At 38.7% G+C, this 18,324-nt stretch overlaps 1 protein-coding gene across 3 annotated transcripts in view; it reads right to left on the bottom strand.

Moving 5' to 3' along the window:
- Positions 1–18,324, bottom strand: part of LOC136886330 (ataxin-2-like protein) — a 214,277-nt gene that overhangs the window by 36,829 nt on the left and 159,124 nt on the right. For all 3 annotated transcript variants that reach the window (XM_067159062.2, XM_067159063.2, XM_067159064.2), the window contains one exon: positions 12,413–12,566. In XM_067159062.2, the coding sequence (XP_067015163.2) occupies positions 12,413–12,566 (154 nt within the window). The remainder of the gene's footprint in view (positions 1–12,412; positions 12,567–18,324) is intronic.

The raw sequence follows: 18,324 nt of genomic DNA on the forward strand, positions 1-18,324 counted from the left end.
AGGCCGCAGACAGCTGTGATCCGTGAACACTCTTAGTCTTGTTTTCGGAGGCGGGGGTGTCAAATAGTGGGGAGTCCCAGGAAAAAAACTATGCCCTTTTACTAATCTGTTTCCTAGGAGTACCCGATTATTCAGAAAATCTCAATTCACTACACTGGCGGCAGAAAAATCTGTCCGACTTGGAGGCAATTATTTCCTCCAAGCCAGAGGAGAAACCCCTTCTTCACTGCTAATTTTGAATAAAATGAATGTAGAATTTAATAAAAGTGTAGAGGAAGAAGCTCTTTTCAGGATTGAATTGTGAGTTACAGTGAAACTCTGTTAAGAAGTTTTTCAAGGGACTGCAAAAAACAAAACTTCTTAAGCAGGAAACTTCTTAAAAGGGGTAATGCCCAAAAACTTATTCTGTACTTTGAAATACATGTGAAACACACAGCCAACAGATTTCCTTGTTTGTGAACAATACCGAAATAGGCCGATATATAAGAGCTGCTAACAGAAAGCCACAATATAAAAATTCGATTATCATGACAATATTTTTAAGAGATAAAGTAAAATAATTGAACATACCGTATTATAAATACATTTGATAAGAGAAGGGAACATTAGGTTATATAAAAACGTCGCAAGGTTTGCTTATTTTAGCAGGCAGAACCATTTCCTTCCACGCTTTCCTTTCCACCGCACTTACAGTCTCTGCTTTGCAACAAATTGTTTTGTAAATGATGCCGGCTCGATTTTTAAAGCGGTCCAGCCACCTGTTCGACGCAGTAAAAGGTACCCTTAATTTGCGTGCGGCTTTCTCCTGCACAATAGTCCCACTGAAAGGTATGTTTAAACTGCGCTGCTGTTTAAACCACATTAGCAGAGCTTGTTCTATTTCATCGTACTTTTCAGATTTAACTTCCTTACAATTTGCTGAAGTATTCCCTGCAGAAGCAGAGATCTCTTCTTTCTTCGCTATAATACCTTTCAAAGTAGACGGCGGCACCCCTCAGCTCCTTTGCCAAAGCAACACGGGAAAGTGTAGATGACTCCACTCACTACTTTGTCTTTTATTGTTAGTGCCTTTTGCTTCTTTCCCCGCGAGAATTTTATTTCACGTCTCCTCATCCTTGTGCTACGTTCTAATAATGCGATGTAATAATTACGAGTGACACGATAATACAATGTTTAGCTTGTATAAAGGTAAAATTAAAAATAACTTTCAATTTTATGCCAACACGTGGTATTGCAATGCGTCTGTGTGCCTCCCACACACACCCAGTTGGCTATCAACATTCGTTCAACTTCGTAAAACATCGGGATCTTTCAGCCGGCTATGGCGGCATGTGTATCAGCTCTCAGCTGGCTGCTGGCAAGTTGGCTGTTTCCTGCATAGAGTCGGGAAGTTGTTTTTATTCACCTCACTAATAATGGACACGGAAAATCTTATCAGTTTAGTTCAAAAACGCAATTTCCTCTACGGCAAGACCCATAAGTATTATTGCAACAACAACGTAAGAGAGAATGCCTGGAAGGAAGTAAGCAAGGAGAATATTCAATTTTGTGGTAGATTAACAGAAAAAAAAAAAAAAAAAAAAAAAAAGGCGTATGGCTTTTAGTGCCGGAAGTGTCCGAGGACATGTTCGGCTCGCCAGGTGCAGGTCTTTTGAACTGACGCCCGTAGGCAACCTGCGCGTCGTGATGAGGATGAAATGATGATGAAGACAACACATACACCCAGCCCCCTTGCCAGCGAAATTAACCAATGATAGTTAAAATTCACAACCCTGCCGGGAATCGAACCTGGGACCCCTGTGGCCAAAGGCCAGCACGCTAACCATTTAGCCATGGAGCCGGACAGATTAACAGTAATGTTGTGGATAAATACACTTTACGGTTTTTAATTAATGTTTAGGCCACCTCGATTAATGACTTCACCCTGCCGCGGCCCGCAAATTACTGCATTAAAGTTTTATCAAAAAACCATCCATTGCGTGCTTTATGTTTCCCACGTAGAATCCCGTTCGATTCTACTCTGCGAGATGGAACGGTGGAGTGGAAATTTCGACTGATGGGTTCGATTCGATTCCACAAGGTGAGAGTGAGCATCTGCTGTCCGTGTTGTCATGGCGTGACGTCATATGGCCTTGGCAGGCCCACACACGTTCCGTGACACCAGACACACACCGCGAGCGCGCGAACAGTCTAAGGCCGCGTTCACACTAAGGCGATATAAGATAAGTGATATATCGTAAGCGATATACGATAAGCGACACGCACAGACAGATACTTGAAATCTAAAGGGAGGCGATAAAAAAGGTTCACAGCTGCGCGATTGCACAACATATCGCAAGTGACATATCTCTCGAAGTGCAGCTTGCTAGTCTCATCAGCGATTAGTATCGTACGATATTTCGAACTGTGAACATGACTGGAAGAAGAGAAGACAATTCTGTGATACCTTTCATTAATTTAGTGGAACTGATTGGTACAATTTGTAAAAAAAAAATTATCAAATTAAAACTGCTAAATTTTATTAATATTGCTTTTTATATTCATATATACTTACCTTATAGTAATCAGAAGTTTTTTATCTGAAGAAATGGCCTTCCTGAAGGGTGTATCTTTTTTTCAAGGGTTCGTGACACTAGGCTTTTCAGAAAATGAAAGCTTTCAGGATTCATTCGATAAAAATCCCTGAATTTTGATTCATGTTGAGACAGCTTTTGAGAAACAATAGCCGAGCTATGGTGCAGGTTGGTAAGATTGTAGGGATGTACCCAGTATGTCCGTTTTCTTCTCATCCTACGCCTGAACCAATAAGCCACTAGAACGTTTGAACTCACATTTATAACTGATGTAGTGAGAATTGTGTTCCCACCAAATTTTTATCGCCCAGATAGCGCCGGTTTATCGCCCAGTGTCATGAACCTTTCTAGCAACATATCGTCGCAATCTATTCCTTACTGTATATCACCTATCTTATATCGCTTTAGTGTGAACGGCGCCTAACACAGAGTGCAACTTGCGCGGAGATTGGAGGATTCTAACCATGGGCTGCTTTGAGCGGACGTTTTCTATCTCAAGGGGCTCTAAAATCGGAACTGTTTAACCAGGAAATATATTTATAACAGAACACTTTAAACGGGAAAAATATACATATATCTTAATGCAACTGATCAAGGGACCAAGAAAATCACACTTCTTAGGCGGGAAAACTTCTTATGCGGGAACTTCTTAACCGAGTTTCACTGTATTTAGTGAATTGTGGTGCTATAATTTGGAATATGCCTAAATAGTAATTCCAGACCAGGTACTACTAAGTAAGCCTCTGCCTTAAGTGTGCACACCGCTCATTCAAGACAGCGCGTCAAAGTAGGGATCGAATAGCTGGAATACTATGATAAACAAGCGAGTTACGCACTAGCAGTACGGCATCAGAAAATGCATGAACCAGAGGAATGACATGCTAGAGAAGAAAGTTTTCTAACTCCCCAGCTATTTCCCACCAATATTCAGTCAGGCTGTTGGTACGCAGCAGTAATCCTATCTATCGGAATTGAGCGGCAGCAAAAGAGACGAAGAACATCACCACAAAGATTGGTCAATGTAATGTTATTGTTGATCAAGGTTATGCGCTTTCAATATTGTAGGCCTTCTCATTTAGTTTTCTTCCGACTCTGAAATACCACTCTTATCATAGTCGGTACGGTAAAATCGAATAAAACATAAATGGTCGGAAATTGTATTCCCTATAACTTTTGTTATGTAGTACTTTTCAATAGGACCATTAACATAGGTATTTAAAAATTAAATTTTAGGCGCCTTCCCCTAAACTACAATTTCATACAGTGCGAATAAAATTATTTATAACTTAGACTAGTTTCTTATTCCTCGACTCTATACAACGACTTTCATCAAATTCTGTTAACCCATTTTCTCGTGGCTTGGCGTTGATATGGACTTGGCAACAATGTATGACATAAATGATTAGAAATTTAATTCTATATAACTTTAGTTATGTAGTATTTATCGACAGGAGCACTAATAATATAAATATTTGAAAATAAAATTTTAGGCCTTCCCCTAAACTACCATTTCACTCAGTGTACGTGTATGTTTAGTCATCAGCCCGAAGGCTGGTTAGATTCTCAACAGTTCCACCATGAGCTGTCATATATGGCCTAGGCATCACTGAAGAGGCATACTAGGAAAATGAGGGGTGAGGAAGTTTACCGTTGCTTTCCTCGTCGAGCCAGAAGTTGCTATTACATATCAGTCTGCCAAGCCCACTGAAATGCATGCACCAACCGACCCTATGAGCAACAGTTTCACACCATTCATAGCAGGGACTGGCTGCGTAAGGAATGGGATTACTAACATCGTTCACACCTTAGTCACTTTCATATTGTCAAAGCCAAGGATAAGACAGAGACAGATCATTGAAAGTAACAAAATTGCTCTAGCCCATACAAGAAGACTTAGTGCAGTGTAAACACTAGGTCCCACCAGATAGAGTAAAATTATTTATAGCCTAGATTGTAGTGGCTCATCCCCCGACTTCACATACCGATTTTCATTAAATTCCCTTCAGCCGTTTTCTCGTGATGTGTGTACATACATACAGACAGACATTCTTTTCAAATTCTGAGCAATGCACAGACACAACTCTTATTTTATATATATACAGTAGAACCTCGATAATTCGAAATCGGTTAATTCAAAATCCCGTCTAATTCGAAGAAGCTCTCATTCCCGGAAACATGAGATAGAGTTTTGCATGTTATTTAAGTTGTTTAATTCGAAATACGGATAATTCATAATTCGAAGTACAATGTCGGCCCCATTACCGAAATTCAGACTTTTAATTCGAAACTGCCTTTACATTTTAAAACAATAGTATGTTAGAGTAATTTCAACTCGAAATGTATCCGCTCCGCGTCATAATAGAACGCGCGTTCCGGAACGTGGAAGGGTAGCTTTCCGCACTTACACTCACTTCGGTGGGTCTACAGTGCACTTCATGATTGCTAAGTTGAATGAAATCGGAATTCTTTTGTATGCCACCTTTTAAGGAACGCCATAATATCACGCAACAGGCAGTGTGCGGAAAAACAGAATCCGCGAACACTGGCGATGCCGACAGTTGACGAAAAAGCGTAGCTCAGATAATAAATTCGTAGGCACCGAACAATATTGTCATTGCCGGTGAAACTGCATTGCTCTATTTTAATGCAAGCCCAAACGGTGTTATGGTTTTAAATGGGTCATAGTAGCACGTTGCAATCCACATGGGATGGAAGTGAGAAACTTTATCCCCTCGTCATAGGAAAGTTCGATAAACCACAATGTTTTAAGGACGTCGCTTACTTTCCATGCTAGTACAAAGCATCTACAAATGGAAACAGTACAGAAATCCAAAAAATAATGCATTTGCACAGGGGGACCGGAATAATTTATCCTCGTCTTTGAATTGTGTGATTTTTTTTCTTTCGTTGCGTGAGGTTATGTTTGTCAGTGATTTATCCAAGTGCATTATTTGAACGTTGTAAATGCACCTTGTTGGATACATTTCGGAAATATTTTTCCATTGCATTAGAAAGGTTTAAAGTGTGAATCGAGATGATTGCATGTTTTAATGGGTCTTAGAATACTTTGTGACACGGCAAATGTTTACATTTCTGAAGTACGAGAGAAGTGCCATGGCGGGAAATCGTACAAGGATAGAGTCATAGAAAAGTTCGATTTTAAGGGTATCGGGTACTTCCTTTGTAAATACAAGGCATCTAAAATGCGTAAAGTATAGAATCCAATTAATAAAGCACTTGCACACGAGAGCCAGCATAGATTTCTCCTCGTCTTTGAATCGTGCTTTTTTTTTTTTTCTTTCTTTCTTTCGTTGCGTGAGGTTATGTTTGCCAGTGAGATATCCGAGTGCATTACTTGAATACTATAAATGCACCTTCCTGGATACATTTTGGAAATAGTTCTTTTTTTCATGGCATTTGAAGGGTATAAACTGTAAATCAATGTTAACTGCATGCAGTAACGGGCCATAGAATATGTTGTAACGCGGCAAGGGTTGGTACTTCTGAATTGCGAATTGGCGGTTAATTCGAAATCACGTAATTCGAAGCCCGATTTTTGAGTCCCAACGACTTTGAATTAATGAGGTTTTACTGTATATAGATTACTTGTAACCTTCGACTCAAGTTGGTCTAAATCCATGCCGGGTATTGCCCAAATGATGTTGCATTCAAGATGGCAGCCAAAGACATTTTCTAGGGCATAGGCGAAAGTCACCTCCGAATAATTCATGGTTGAAAAGTGTGATCAGAAAACAATGTTTAATAACCAGCTGGTCCGAAATATCAGGCTTCAACTATAGCACGACAAGTTGAAGTAAGACCGTGGAAGCCATGCAATATAAGCGAGTATGAGAGAATAGACAGTGAAAGTGTTATTGCAGTCTCCCTCCCTTCACTATGAACAACTTTGTTTTTAACACTTGTCATTACTTAACACACGGAGATAATAAATTTATGATAGGAAATAATATCACATTCCAACAAAGACATTAAAGGAAATCTCACACCCAATACAGTGCAACACTCAACGTATGAGAGCCGGCAACACTGGCTAATTAGGCCTCTGCGTTGCCAAGCTGTACGCAGTGACAAAGCACAGAGCTAGAGTATTTCAATGCTGGCTTAACGGAAATGTCTCAAGGCGAGAACTAACCTGCGATTACATAAAATCAGCTTCATGGTCCGTATCGCACTTCAATAGATTCACAATTAAGTATTTATTTATTTATTTTCCACCTAGTCGATACAATGATTTGCTTAAGGCAATTTTTAATGGTCAAAAGTGGTACATGTTTCGTATATTATCAACATCTTCAGCCACATAACACTGTTTAGATGAAAAATATATAAAATTGACAAAGTAATGCTTTAGAGGAAGTGTCCTTAAAATTAACATAAGATTGACAACATTAAAACAAACAAATAACTCAAGAGAAAATATATAAATTATTTCTACAATAGAAAGCAGTCGTCAAGGAAACACTTGTACAATATTCCATAGAGAATATGTCCTAATAAATATTCTTTTCTTAATAATTCATGAAAAAAGATCAATTTAAAAATTAAAAATTATACAATTTATAAGTAATTATCGAAACGAAGAAATCCTGATATCACAGTGCGGCTCTTATTATTAATGTAGATGAAAATATAACTAATTCCTAGTTGTCAAATCTTATTAAGCCTGCTTTCCTTTGGAACAGTAACTCCTGTAATTATTTCACAGTTTTGCGCCGGGTGTAATATTGATGATGCGTTCTTCCTTGCTCTTGCACCTGAGGAGGTGGAGGAGCGGGGGATATAGGTGTGTCAAGAACTTCCTTGCTGTCACCTATAGCTTCAACTGAGGAGGAATAAGTTGTAGGGCTATCTGTAGGTGGAGAAATTCCAATTCTTTTTTCGTGATCCTTCTCAAGCATTTTCAAATATACTAGAATTTGATAATATAATGGATTCTTATATTCTACAGCCTCATTAAGGTTATCATTTTTCTTTACAAGTTGGTCTAGATGAATGTATAGGTCTTCATATGTGTTCATTAAGCTGCCCTTTTTTAACTTTTTTATGATGGTCAGGTCTTGTTCTATGTTGGTAAATTTATGACCTGTGGCAGTCATGTGTGATCCCATTGCTGAGAATCTTCTATGTTTTTCAGCATTCACATGTTCCAAATATCTAACTTTAAAATTGCGGCCAGATTGTCCTATGTATGTATTCTTACATTCAAAGCATGTGAGTTTATATATTCCCGAATCAAAAAATTTATCTTTTTCCGAGAGATTTATTGTATCATGGTTGAAAATACTATGTTTCATGTTGTTATTGGTGGAAAATGCAATTTTGAAATTTTTTCTCTTAAATAAATTTGTTATTACATGAATGTTTGGATTATTATATGTGAACTTGATATATTTTTCAGTTTTACTAGGTTCGACTGCTAATTTAGATTGTTGCTTCTCCGAAAATTTATTAATTATTTTATCAGTCATGTTATTGTTGAAACCATTCAAGAGGGCTTGTTGTCGGATAAACAACAGTTCTTTATTCCTTTCAGATTTGGATAAAGGAATACTAAACGCTCTGTTAACGTAACTATAATATGCTGATCTTTTCTGTGCCTCAGGGTGTAACGAGTTGTTCTTGATAGTGGTCAGTGTGAAAGTGGATTTTCTGTGTATTTTATTTACTTGATAAGAAATTATGTATAAATCTAGAAGTTTTATAAATGGGGCTATTTTTGAAATTTATGATAGGTCTAATCGGTTCTCCCTGTTTATGTAATTTCGGTAGTGCTCTCGCAGTCGGGAGTCTAGGGTTCATATTTATTAATCTTTGCACATCATGTTCATTAAACAAGAAAGACGTGCTTTTTAATAGTTACGTTAACAGAGCGTTTAGTATTCCTTTATCCAAATCTGAAAGGAATAAAGACCTGCTGTTTATCCAACAACAAGCCCTCTTGAATGGTTTCAACAATAACATGACTGATAAAATAATTGATAAATTTTCGGAGAAGCAACAATCTAAATTAGCAGTCGAACCTAGTAAAACTGAAAAATATATCAAGTTCACATATAATAATCCAAACATTCATGTAATAACAAATTTATTTAAGAGAAAAAATTTCAAAATTGCATTTTCCACCAATAACAACATGAAACATAGTATTTTCAACCATGATACAATAAATCTCTCGGAAAAAGATAAATTTTTTGATTCGGGAATATATAAACTCACATGCTTTGAATGTAAGAATACATACATAGGACAATCTGGCCGCAATTTTAAAGTTAGATATTTGGAACATGTGAATGCTGAAAAACATAGAAGATTCTCAGCAATGGGATCACACATGACTGCCACAGGTCATAAATTTACCAACATAGAACAAGACCTGACCATCATAAAAAAGTTAAAAAAGGGCAGCTTAATGAACACATATGAAGACCTATACATTCATCTAGACCAACTTGTAAAGAAAAATGATAACCTTAATGAGGCTGTAGAATATAAGAATCCATTATATTATCAAATTCTAGTATATTTGAAAATGCTTGAGAAGGATCACGAAAAAAGAATTGGAATTTCTCCACCTACAGATAGCCCTACAACTTATTCCTCCTCAGTTGAAGCTATAGGTGACAGCAAGGAAGTTCTTGACACACCTATATCCCCCGCTCCTCCACCTCCTCAGGTGCAAGAGCAAGGAAGAACGCATCATCAATATTACACCCGGCGCAAAACTGTGAAATAATTACAGGAGTTACTGTTCCAAAGGAAAGCAGGCTTAATAAGATTTGACAACTAGGAATTAGTTATATTTTCATCTACATTAATAATAAGAGCCGCACTGTGATATCAGGATTTCTTCGTTTCGATAATTACTTATAAATTGTATAATTTTTAATTTTTAAATTGATCTTTTTTCATGAATTATTAAGAAAAGAATATTTATTAGGACATATTCTCTATGGAATATTGTACAAGTGTTTCCTTGACGACTGCTTTCTATTGTAGAAATAATTTATATATTTTCTCTTGAGTTATTTGTTTGTTTTAGGCCCGGTTTCATCAACACATGTTAGTACTTAACAAGGTGTTAAATCGTTTTAACATACGATTTAAGAAAATTTGCGTTTCATCAACAAATGTTAACATTAACAAATGTTAAACTGCGTATTAAAGTTAACATCAGCCATTTCCAATGTTAAATGGCTAACATTAGCATTTAGCAACCTGTTCCAAAATGGCTGCTGTGAATCTCGCTTTCGAGGCGGAATTGCTCTATTTAGATCTTTTACAAAACAATCCTGATCGAAGAAGAGTTTAGCGACGTAATGACTGAAAATTTGACGGATCCGAAATTTCTTCATAGATACAGGTTATCGAAAACAGTCGTTGCTAAGGTTGTTGACGAAATTCAAGTGAGGTTAGAATATCCTACGAAGAGAAACTTACCTCTTTCTCCAATGTTGCAGGTACTGATAATATTACGAGTTTTTGCTACTGGTTATTTTCACATAATGGCCGGAGACAATGCTGGAATTTCTAAAGCCGCTGTTAATAGAGTTGTTGGTCGAGTGTCTGCAGCAATAGCATCCATGAGAACGAGGTATATAACATTCCCTTCAGTAGAAGAGCGTCAGCAAATTATCCGCGACTTCTATGAAATAAGCCGTTTTCCTGGTGTTTGTTCTACGTGCAATAGATTGCACACATGTAAGAATCCAATCACCTGGAGGCAATTGGGCCGAAATATATCGTAATCGAAAGGGATTCTCTGTTAGCCTAACCTCCAAATCAGGGATATACTTGCTAGGTGGTCTGGCTCTGCACACTACAATACAATATTTAACGACTCCCATATCGGAGCACAGTTTGAAGTGGGACAATTAACGAAGTGATTTTGTTAGGTGACAACGGATACCCGCTAAAAAAAGTATCTGTTTACCCCATTGAAACCCTCGCGGACTTTTCCCGCGCCTTTTCTTTTCTTTTCTTTTATCGTCAAGCCATCTGTGCGCTTGCACTCAATAACTTATATATATATATTTACTAACTAATTCAATTAACAACTCTTTTTCGAAGGAGGAAAAATTAGAACTACGATTCCGTTTCACTTCACGCACCATATTTTACAGCTGTGTTCAAACAAAAGCGCATCGGAGCGCGCTGTAAAACAGCATGTTCGTACCACTGCCTCCTTGATTCGCACCAGTTCGCAATATTGGGAGAGTTAACAGTCGATTAGTTAACATTTCACAAGAAAAGTTTGATGAAACGCAAGAAACCTAACAAGATGTTAAATTTCTAACTCCGGATTAACTAACTACTTGTTAGTATATATTTAACATGTGTTGATGAAACCGGGCCTTAATGTTGTCAATCTTATGTTAATTTTAAGGACACTTCCTCTAAAGCATTACTTTGTCAATTTTATATATTTTTCATCTAAACAGTGTTATGTGGCTGAAGATGTTGATAATATACGAAACATGTACCACTTTTGACCATTAAAAATTGCCTTAAGCAATCATTGTATCGACTAGGTGGAAAATAAATAAATAAATACTTAATTGTGAAACTAACCTGCGGTCGCTATGCGGCAACACTGGGCAATCTTCATTTCAATTGGCTTGTACTGTTTAGAAAACTATTGGCCACAATACTAGGGATAGAAGAGCACGAAAGAGTTAATCGAAGTTCGCATTTCTTGTGGTGTTTCACTTGGTGTTGCTGAGCTTTAACAGTTAACCATTACATTTGTTTTAGAAGGAGTGTGACCTTCAATAATATATTGATACTTTTATCGCTTTAGAGCAAATTTTTTCATAAGTATTGTCTCGTGTTCTTCACACCTTTTAATACTCTGTTATTCTAAACTCTGGAGTGGAAAATGTTTACACCTGTTCTCTCTTGTTTTCCACACCTTTTAATACTCTCCTTTTATCTTCAGAAAGGGTAGGTACAGCTTTCACTGTACCCGTACATACAAAACATAAAATGCACATATTGCAAAAACATATCAAGTGTTTCCATACCCCTGTTGGATAGTTTTTCTTTGCATATTCAATACCAAGTTTTCTCGTTTAACACGTTCTCTTTCCTTGTCCCCAGCACAAAATGTTTCAATGAGGTTTTAAATTACAGAATTAACGAAAGAATAAAACACACACTTGGGAATGGCTGAAAGATGACAGCGACATCAGACACCTGTATAAGGTCAGCTAGCAGGGATGCGTGCGCACACAAAACAAAGGCCATGGTTGGGGGAAAACAAAAACAAAAACACTGCGATGGAATACCGTGCCACGCAGAAAAAGATGGAGGAACCCATCCATAGATAAATACTGCACGTGCCAGAATAAACCATATCTGATCTTCCTGTAGTTTAGCAAAGAAAGTTAAGAGAAACATTACATACACAAAACTAGCAATGTGATTGGTTTAACGTCCCACTAACTACTTTTACGGTTTTTGGAGATGCCAAGGCCCCAGAATTTTGTCCCGCAGGAGTTCATTTACATGCCAGTAAACTTACTGACATGAGGCTTACGTACTTGAGCATCTTTAAATATCACCAGACTGAGCTGGGATCGAACCTGCCAACTTGAGCTGAGGTGGCCAGCATTCCACCACCTGAGCTACTCAGCCTGGCAAACTTGGAATATTCTTTATCTCTATAAACCAAAGATATATATAAAAATCTGGAATATGTGATGAGCAACTCATGTTTGTTTCCTCTACCAGTTCCTCCACACTCCATATTTATAGTAAAAAGTAGTAAACAGTCACACTGCCCTGGATCAAGGAAGAGACAAAAAAAGAACAATACTTACTTTTTCGGAAGCGGTTGCCCTGAGAGGGCTGCGAGAAAGCTTGCTGGTTGGCTGTGACGACATACGCAGGCATCACCATAGTAGCCATTCCCGGGGCATACTGTGGTGTCTGCGGGGTGTGTGGACGAGAGGGTGTTGGTGTACTAGGCGACCTCTGAAATTATTAAAACACCATCAGTTATCGTGCAGAATTGAGATTTACTCCTTCAATAGTATATTGATACTTTTATGGCTATAAGAGCAAATATTTTCATATTCGTTGCCTCGTGTTGTTCATACCTTACTCTGTTATTTAAGTAGCAATCTTGGTGCCTATTTACACTGGCATATTGCAGTACCACCTGTGCGCCAAACAAAGTACAACTGTCCATACTAGCAGATCTGAAGCTCCGGCAGTCGAAGATAAGCAACCAAAGTGGCAGAACGTGGTTTCAAAACAGACATCAAAACAGGACAGTCGTGGGTTTAGCATCAAACACTGAGGGTGTTTTGCTAACTTGCATCAGTCAAAGCAGATAAAAAAGAACAGACTTAGGGAAAGAAAGTGGATACTACAAGGAAGAATGAGGGAACATTTAGCTTCCTTCATGAAAAGAAATTATTAGAGAAATACTCAATTAGGAATGTTTTTGCTATTTGTTTTACGTCGCACCGACACAGATAGGTCTTATGGCAACGATGGGATAGGAAAGGCCTAGGAATGGGAAGGAAGCGGCCATGGCCTTAATTAAGGTACAGCCCCAGCATTTGCCTGGTGTGAAAATGGGAAACCATTGAAAACCATATTCAGGGCTGCCGACAGTGGGGTTCGAACCCACTATCTCCCGGATGTAAGCTCACAGCTGCGCGCCCCTAACCGCACGGCCAACTCGCCCGGTTAGGAATGTTTTAAAGAATGGATGAAGATGTTATGTTTGTTAGATTGGTAGAAATCGGGATGAAAGAAGGTACCAGATTAGGGAAATCTATTTTACCCAACAAATAACAAACCTTCTGCAACACTGCAGTATTAGGGGAAATTTCAGCCAAATAATGGTGAATTCTCTGCAAAGCATTACCCATCCTTAGTAGTATCATAGAAGAAGAAATTCATGGCTGAAAGACCTTCGAAGATGGCACTGCTGTACTTCAGAAGTGGCATTCCATTCTGCGCTGTCAAGATCAAAGCTAGTTATGTTGATCGCCAACCTCCGCTCGGAGAAGGCGTCTTAAGAAGTAGTATCGTAGTCCGTAAAACTTTGTGCCCTGTTATATTAGTTCAGCTCTCATTTCTGATGAATGTGTAGTATGAATGTAGAATGGAAATGAGACTCCGACATTGCTCAGGAGATACAGCAGCGATATGAGAGAAGTTTATATTGCGCATGCATTGGTGCCTTATGCTACACCACAAAAAACCAGTGTAAATAGGGACTTTTAGTTCAGCAGTTGATATCATGCTTATAGCATGCAAACTAACTGTACATGAAAACTGAAGCATATGTGAACTGCAGACACTGTACAAGATTTGAACACAACTATATTAATGAGAAGCTAAAGAATATGTCTACCAAAACTTAAAATGGAAAATACAGTGAAACTGTTAAGAAGTTTTTCAAGGGACTGCAAACAAAAAATAAACTTCTTAAGCAGGAAACTTCTTAAAAGGGGTAATGACCAAAAAATTTTTCTGTACTTTGAAATACATGTGAAACACACAGCCAAAGATTTCCTTGTTTGTGAACAATACCGAAATAGGCCGATATATAAGAGCTGCTAACAGAAAGCCACAATATAAAAATTCAATTATCATGACAATATTTTTAAGAGATAAAGTAAAATAATTGAACATACCGTATTATAAATATATTTGATAACAGAAGGGAACATATTAAGTTATATAAAAACGTTGCAAGGTTTGCTTATTTTAGCAGGCAGAACCATTTCCTTCCACGCTTTCCTTTCCTCCGCACTTACAGTCTCTGCTTTGCAACAAATTGTTTTGTAAATGATGCCGGCTCGATTTTTAAAGCGGTCCAGCCACCCGTTCGATGCGGTAAAAGGTACCCTTAATTTGCGTGCGACTTTCTCCTGCACAATAGTCCCACTGAAAGGTATGTTTAAACTGCGCTGCTGTTTAAACCACATTAGCAGAGCTTGTTCTATTTCATCGTACTTTTCAAATTTAACTTCCTTACAATTTGCTGAAGTATTCCCTGCAGAAGCAGAGATCTCTTCTTTCTTCGCTATAATACCTTTCAAAGTAGACGGCGGCACCCCTCAGCTCCTTTGCCAAAGCAACACGGGAAAGTGTAGATGACTCCACTCTCTACTATGTCTTTTATTGTTAGTGCCTTTTGCTTCTTTCCCCGCGAGAATTTTATTTCACGTCTCCTCATCCTTGTGCTGCGTTCTAATAATGCGATGTAATAATTACGAGTGACACGATAATACAATGTTTAGCTTGTATAAAGGTAAAATTAAAAATAACTTTCAATTTTATGCCAACACGTGGTATTGCAATGCGTCTGTGTGCCTCCCACCAACACCCAGTTGGCTATCAACATTCGTTCAACTTCGTAAAACTTCGAGATCTTTCGGCCGGCTATAGCGGCATGTGTATCGGCTCTCAGCTGGCTGCTGGCAAGTTGGCTGTTTCCTGCATTGGGTCGGGAAGTTGTTTTTATTCACCTCACTAATAATGGACACGGAAAATCTTATCAGTTTAGTTCAAAAACGTAATTTCCTCTACGGCAAGACCCATAAGTATTATTACAACAACAACGTAAGAGAGAATGCCTGGAAGGAAGTAAGCAAGGAGAATATTCAATTTTGTGGTAGATTAGGCGTATGGCTTTTAGTGCCGGGAGTGTCCGAGGACATGTTCGGCTCGCCAGGTGCAGGTCTTTTGAACTGACGCCCGTAGGCAACCTGCGCGTCGTGATGAGGATGAAATGATGATGAAGACAACACATACACCCAGCCCCCTTGCCAGCGAAATTAACCAATGATAGTTAAAATTCACAACCCTGCCGGGAATCGAACCCGGGACCCCTGTGGCCAAAGGCCAGCACGCTAACCATTTAGCCATGGAGCCGGACAGATTAACAGTAATGTTGTGGATAAATACACTTTACGGTTTTTAATTAATGTTTAGGCCACCTCGATTAATGACTTCACCCTGCCGCGGCCCGCAAATTACTGCATTAAAGTTTTATCAAAAAACCATCCATTGCGTGCTTTATGTTTCCCACGTAGAATCCCGTTCGATTCTACTCTGCGAGATGGAACGGTGGAGTGGAAATTTCGACTGATGGGTTCGATTCGATTCCACAAGGTGAGAGTGAGCATCTGCTGTCTGTGTTGTCATGGCGTGACGTCATATGGCCTTGGCAGGCCCGCACATGTTCCGTGACACCAGACACACACCGCGAGCGCGCGAAGAGTCTAACACAGAGTGCAACTTGCGCGGAGATTGGAGGATTCTAACCATGGGCTGCTTTGAGCGGACGTTTTCTATCTCAAGGGGCTCTAAAATCTGAACTGTTTAACCGGGAAATATATTTATAACAGAACACTTTAAACGGGAAAAATATACATATATCTTAATGCAACTGATCAAGGGACCAAGAATATCACACTTCTTAGGCGGGAAAACTCATGCGGGAACTTCTTAACCGAGTTTCACTGTAATTGAATAGTTTTGGTTTAATTATCAAGGTAGTTAAGTTGAAAGACAAAGATAAAATGAATTGGTGTTTGTGAATGATGACATGATATGGGGTGACAAAGAAGATAAGGTACAACAAAGACTAGAGTAACAGAAAGAGGAATTAGACAAATTGAGGTTTAAAAATCAGCCGAACCTAAGAGTACGCCTAGTGATCAGCAGAGGAAGCAAAGCAGTCATGCAGGGAGTTGGACAGCATGAAATTTGCTGCAGTACTTGAGCACCTGCATTGTTCTACAGTCCTGTTTCCCAACTATTATGGGACAAAAGCTTTCCCCAGAAAGCAAAGGAAGCATTTTATACCATCTACTTGCTACCAATGCTGACCAATGAACTCTGGAAACTGCAACAATGACCAGTAAAGACAACAGCCGACTACAGAAGTTCCTTACGCCGAGCATACAGCAGACTAGAAGGGATAAAATTAGAAATGAATCCACCTACTCTGAAAGAAAGATTAATGAAAAAAGACCGGAGGCAGACCTAGAGATGGATGGATGAAGCAGACACAAAAAAAAAAACCTGATCAGGAGATACCCAACATGGGAAAAGATACTGGACGATAAGTCGTGACAAGAGAGAAACTTTATGGAGGAGGCTTTATTCCCATATCTGACCTGCTGGAGTGGAGAATCTATGACGATTATGAACATTAATTTAACAATATTTTTTAAGTTCCAAATGTTTAAAATGACAATTTTACATGATGAATATTCTGTGGACTTTTGCCAGTGCTGAGGTGTAGTGGTAGCATGCCTGCCTCTTACCCCGAGTCTCTGGCTTTGATTCCCAGCCAGGTTAGGGATTTTTACCTTGACCTGAGGGCTAGTCTTAAGGTCCACTCCGCGTGTGTGACTACAACTGATGAACTAGCTAACTGTGAGTCTAGAAAGCCAAGGATTATGGCTGAGAGGACTCATTGCACCAGCCATGCATCACCTAGTTATTTGCAGGCCTTCAGGTTAAGCAGTGGTCAGTTTGTAGGCCAAAGGACCCTTGGGGATGGTAGTGCCAGGGGATTTCTTTCCCCTTGGACTTCAAGAAAAGGACTGCGAGAGCTCTGTGGTATTGCTGTTACTAGTATTTTCTCACAAGGCAGCTAGGATGAAATGATCACAAGTTTATGATTTTAACAAGTTTAAAACCTGTAATCATACACATACCTGCCAACTTTACAAAACCAAAAATCAGGAGATTTTTATATGAAAATCAAGAAAAAATCAGGAGATTTCAGGAGATACAATTTGTCAAAACTGCTTACTCTACATGTCTTGCGCAATACAGTATTATGATATATTTATACACTTATTGTCTCAAAGGCCAACTGTTGCTACACTCACAGGAAGTATGTGAGTGAGATGATTGGTCTCTGATAAGCTTTCCGAAAATAGTAAGAATTCATGCTCCACACGTGTGAATCAGTAATTCCATTACTTAGCAAACACTTAGATTAATATATTGTATCAAGCGCCCGTGCGATTATGCAAAGCGCAATGCTATTTGTATCAAATAACTAGCTGATGTAGCCGTGCTTCGCTACGGAATTCTCAGAAAGACTGTCCTTATAGTTTTCCCAATTGAAGTCAACAGTTGAAATAGGTCATTACTCATTACAACGACGTCAGTATGAATGTCGTGATTAAAGCAATGCTGTCATTTGAAATATTCGATAAAATGAAAACACAGCACATTTTCTCACTTTTAACGAAAAGTACTACGGAATTATCTAAGAGTTCAAAGTTCCAGAGCTAGAATGACCAGGCCACAAGCAATCGCGAACACTCCTGTGTAATTATTCCATTTAAGTGTGCACACTGCTCATTCCAATCACTGCCTCAGAGTAGGGATCGAATAGCTGGATACTATGACGATCCAGTGTGTTACGTACCATAAACCAGAGGAATGGAATGCTAAAGAAGAGAGATCTCTAACTCCCCAGCTACATCCTGCTAATATTCAGGCAGGCTGTTTTACTCGGTATGCACTTACGCAGCAGTAATCCCAACTATTGGAGATAAATGGCAGCAGAATACACAAAGCACATCACAACAAACAATGGTCAATGTAATGTTATTGTTGATCAATTTTATGAGCTTTCTATAGTGCAAGCCTTCGCATTTAGTTTTCTTCCGACTTTGTGATATTAGAGCATCTAATGTAAAGTGAGTCGTCCTTTCTTTCATGACTTCCTCTTGTATTATTA

The sequence above is a fragment of the Anabrus simplex genome, chromosome X (genome assembly GCF_040414725.1).
Source record: "Anabrus simplex isolate iqAnaSimp1 chromosome X, ASM4041472v1, whole genome shotgun sequence".
NCBI lineage: Eukaryota > Metazoa > Arthropoda > Insecta > Orthoptera > Tettigoniidae > Anabrus > Anabrus simplex.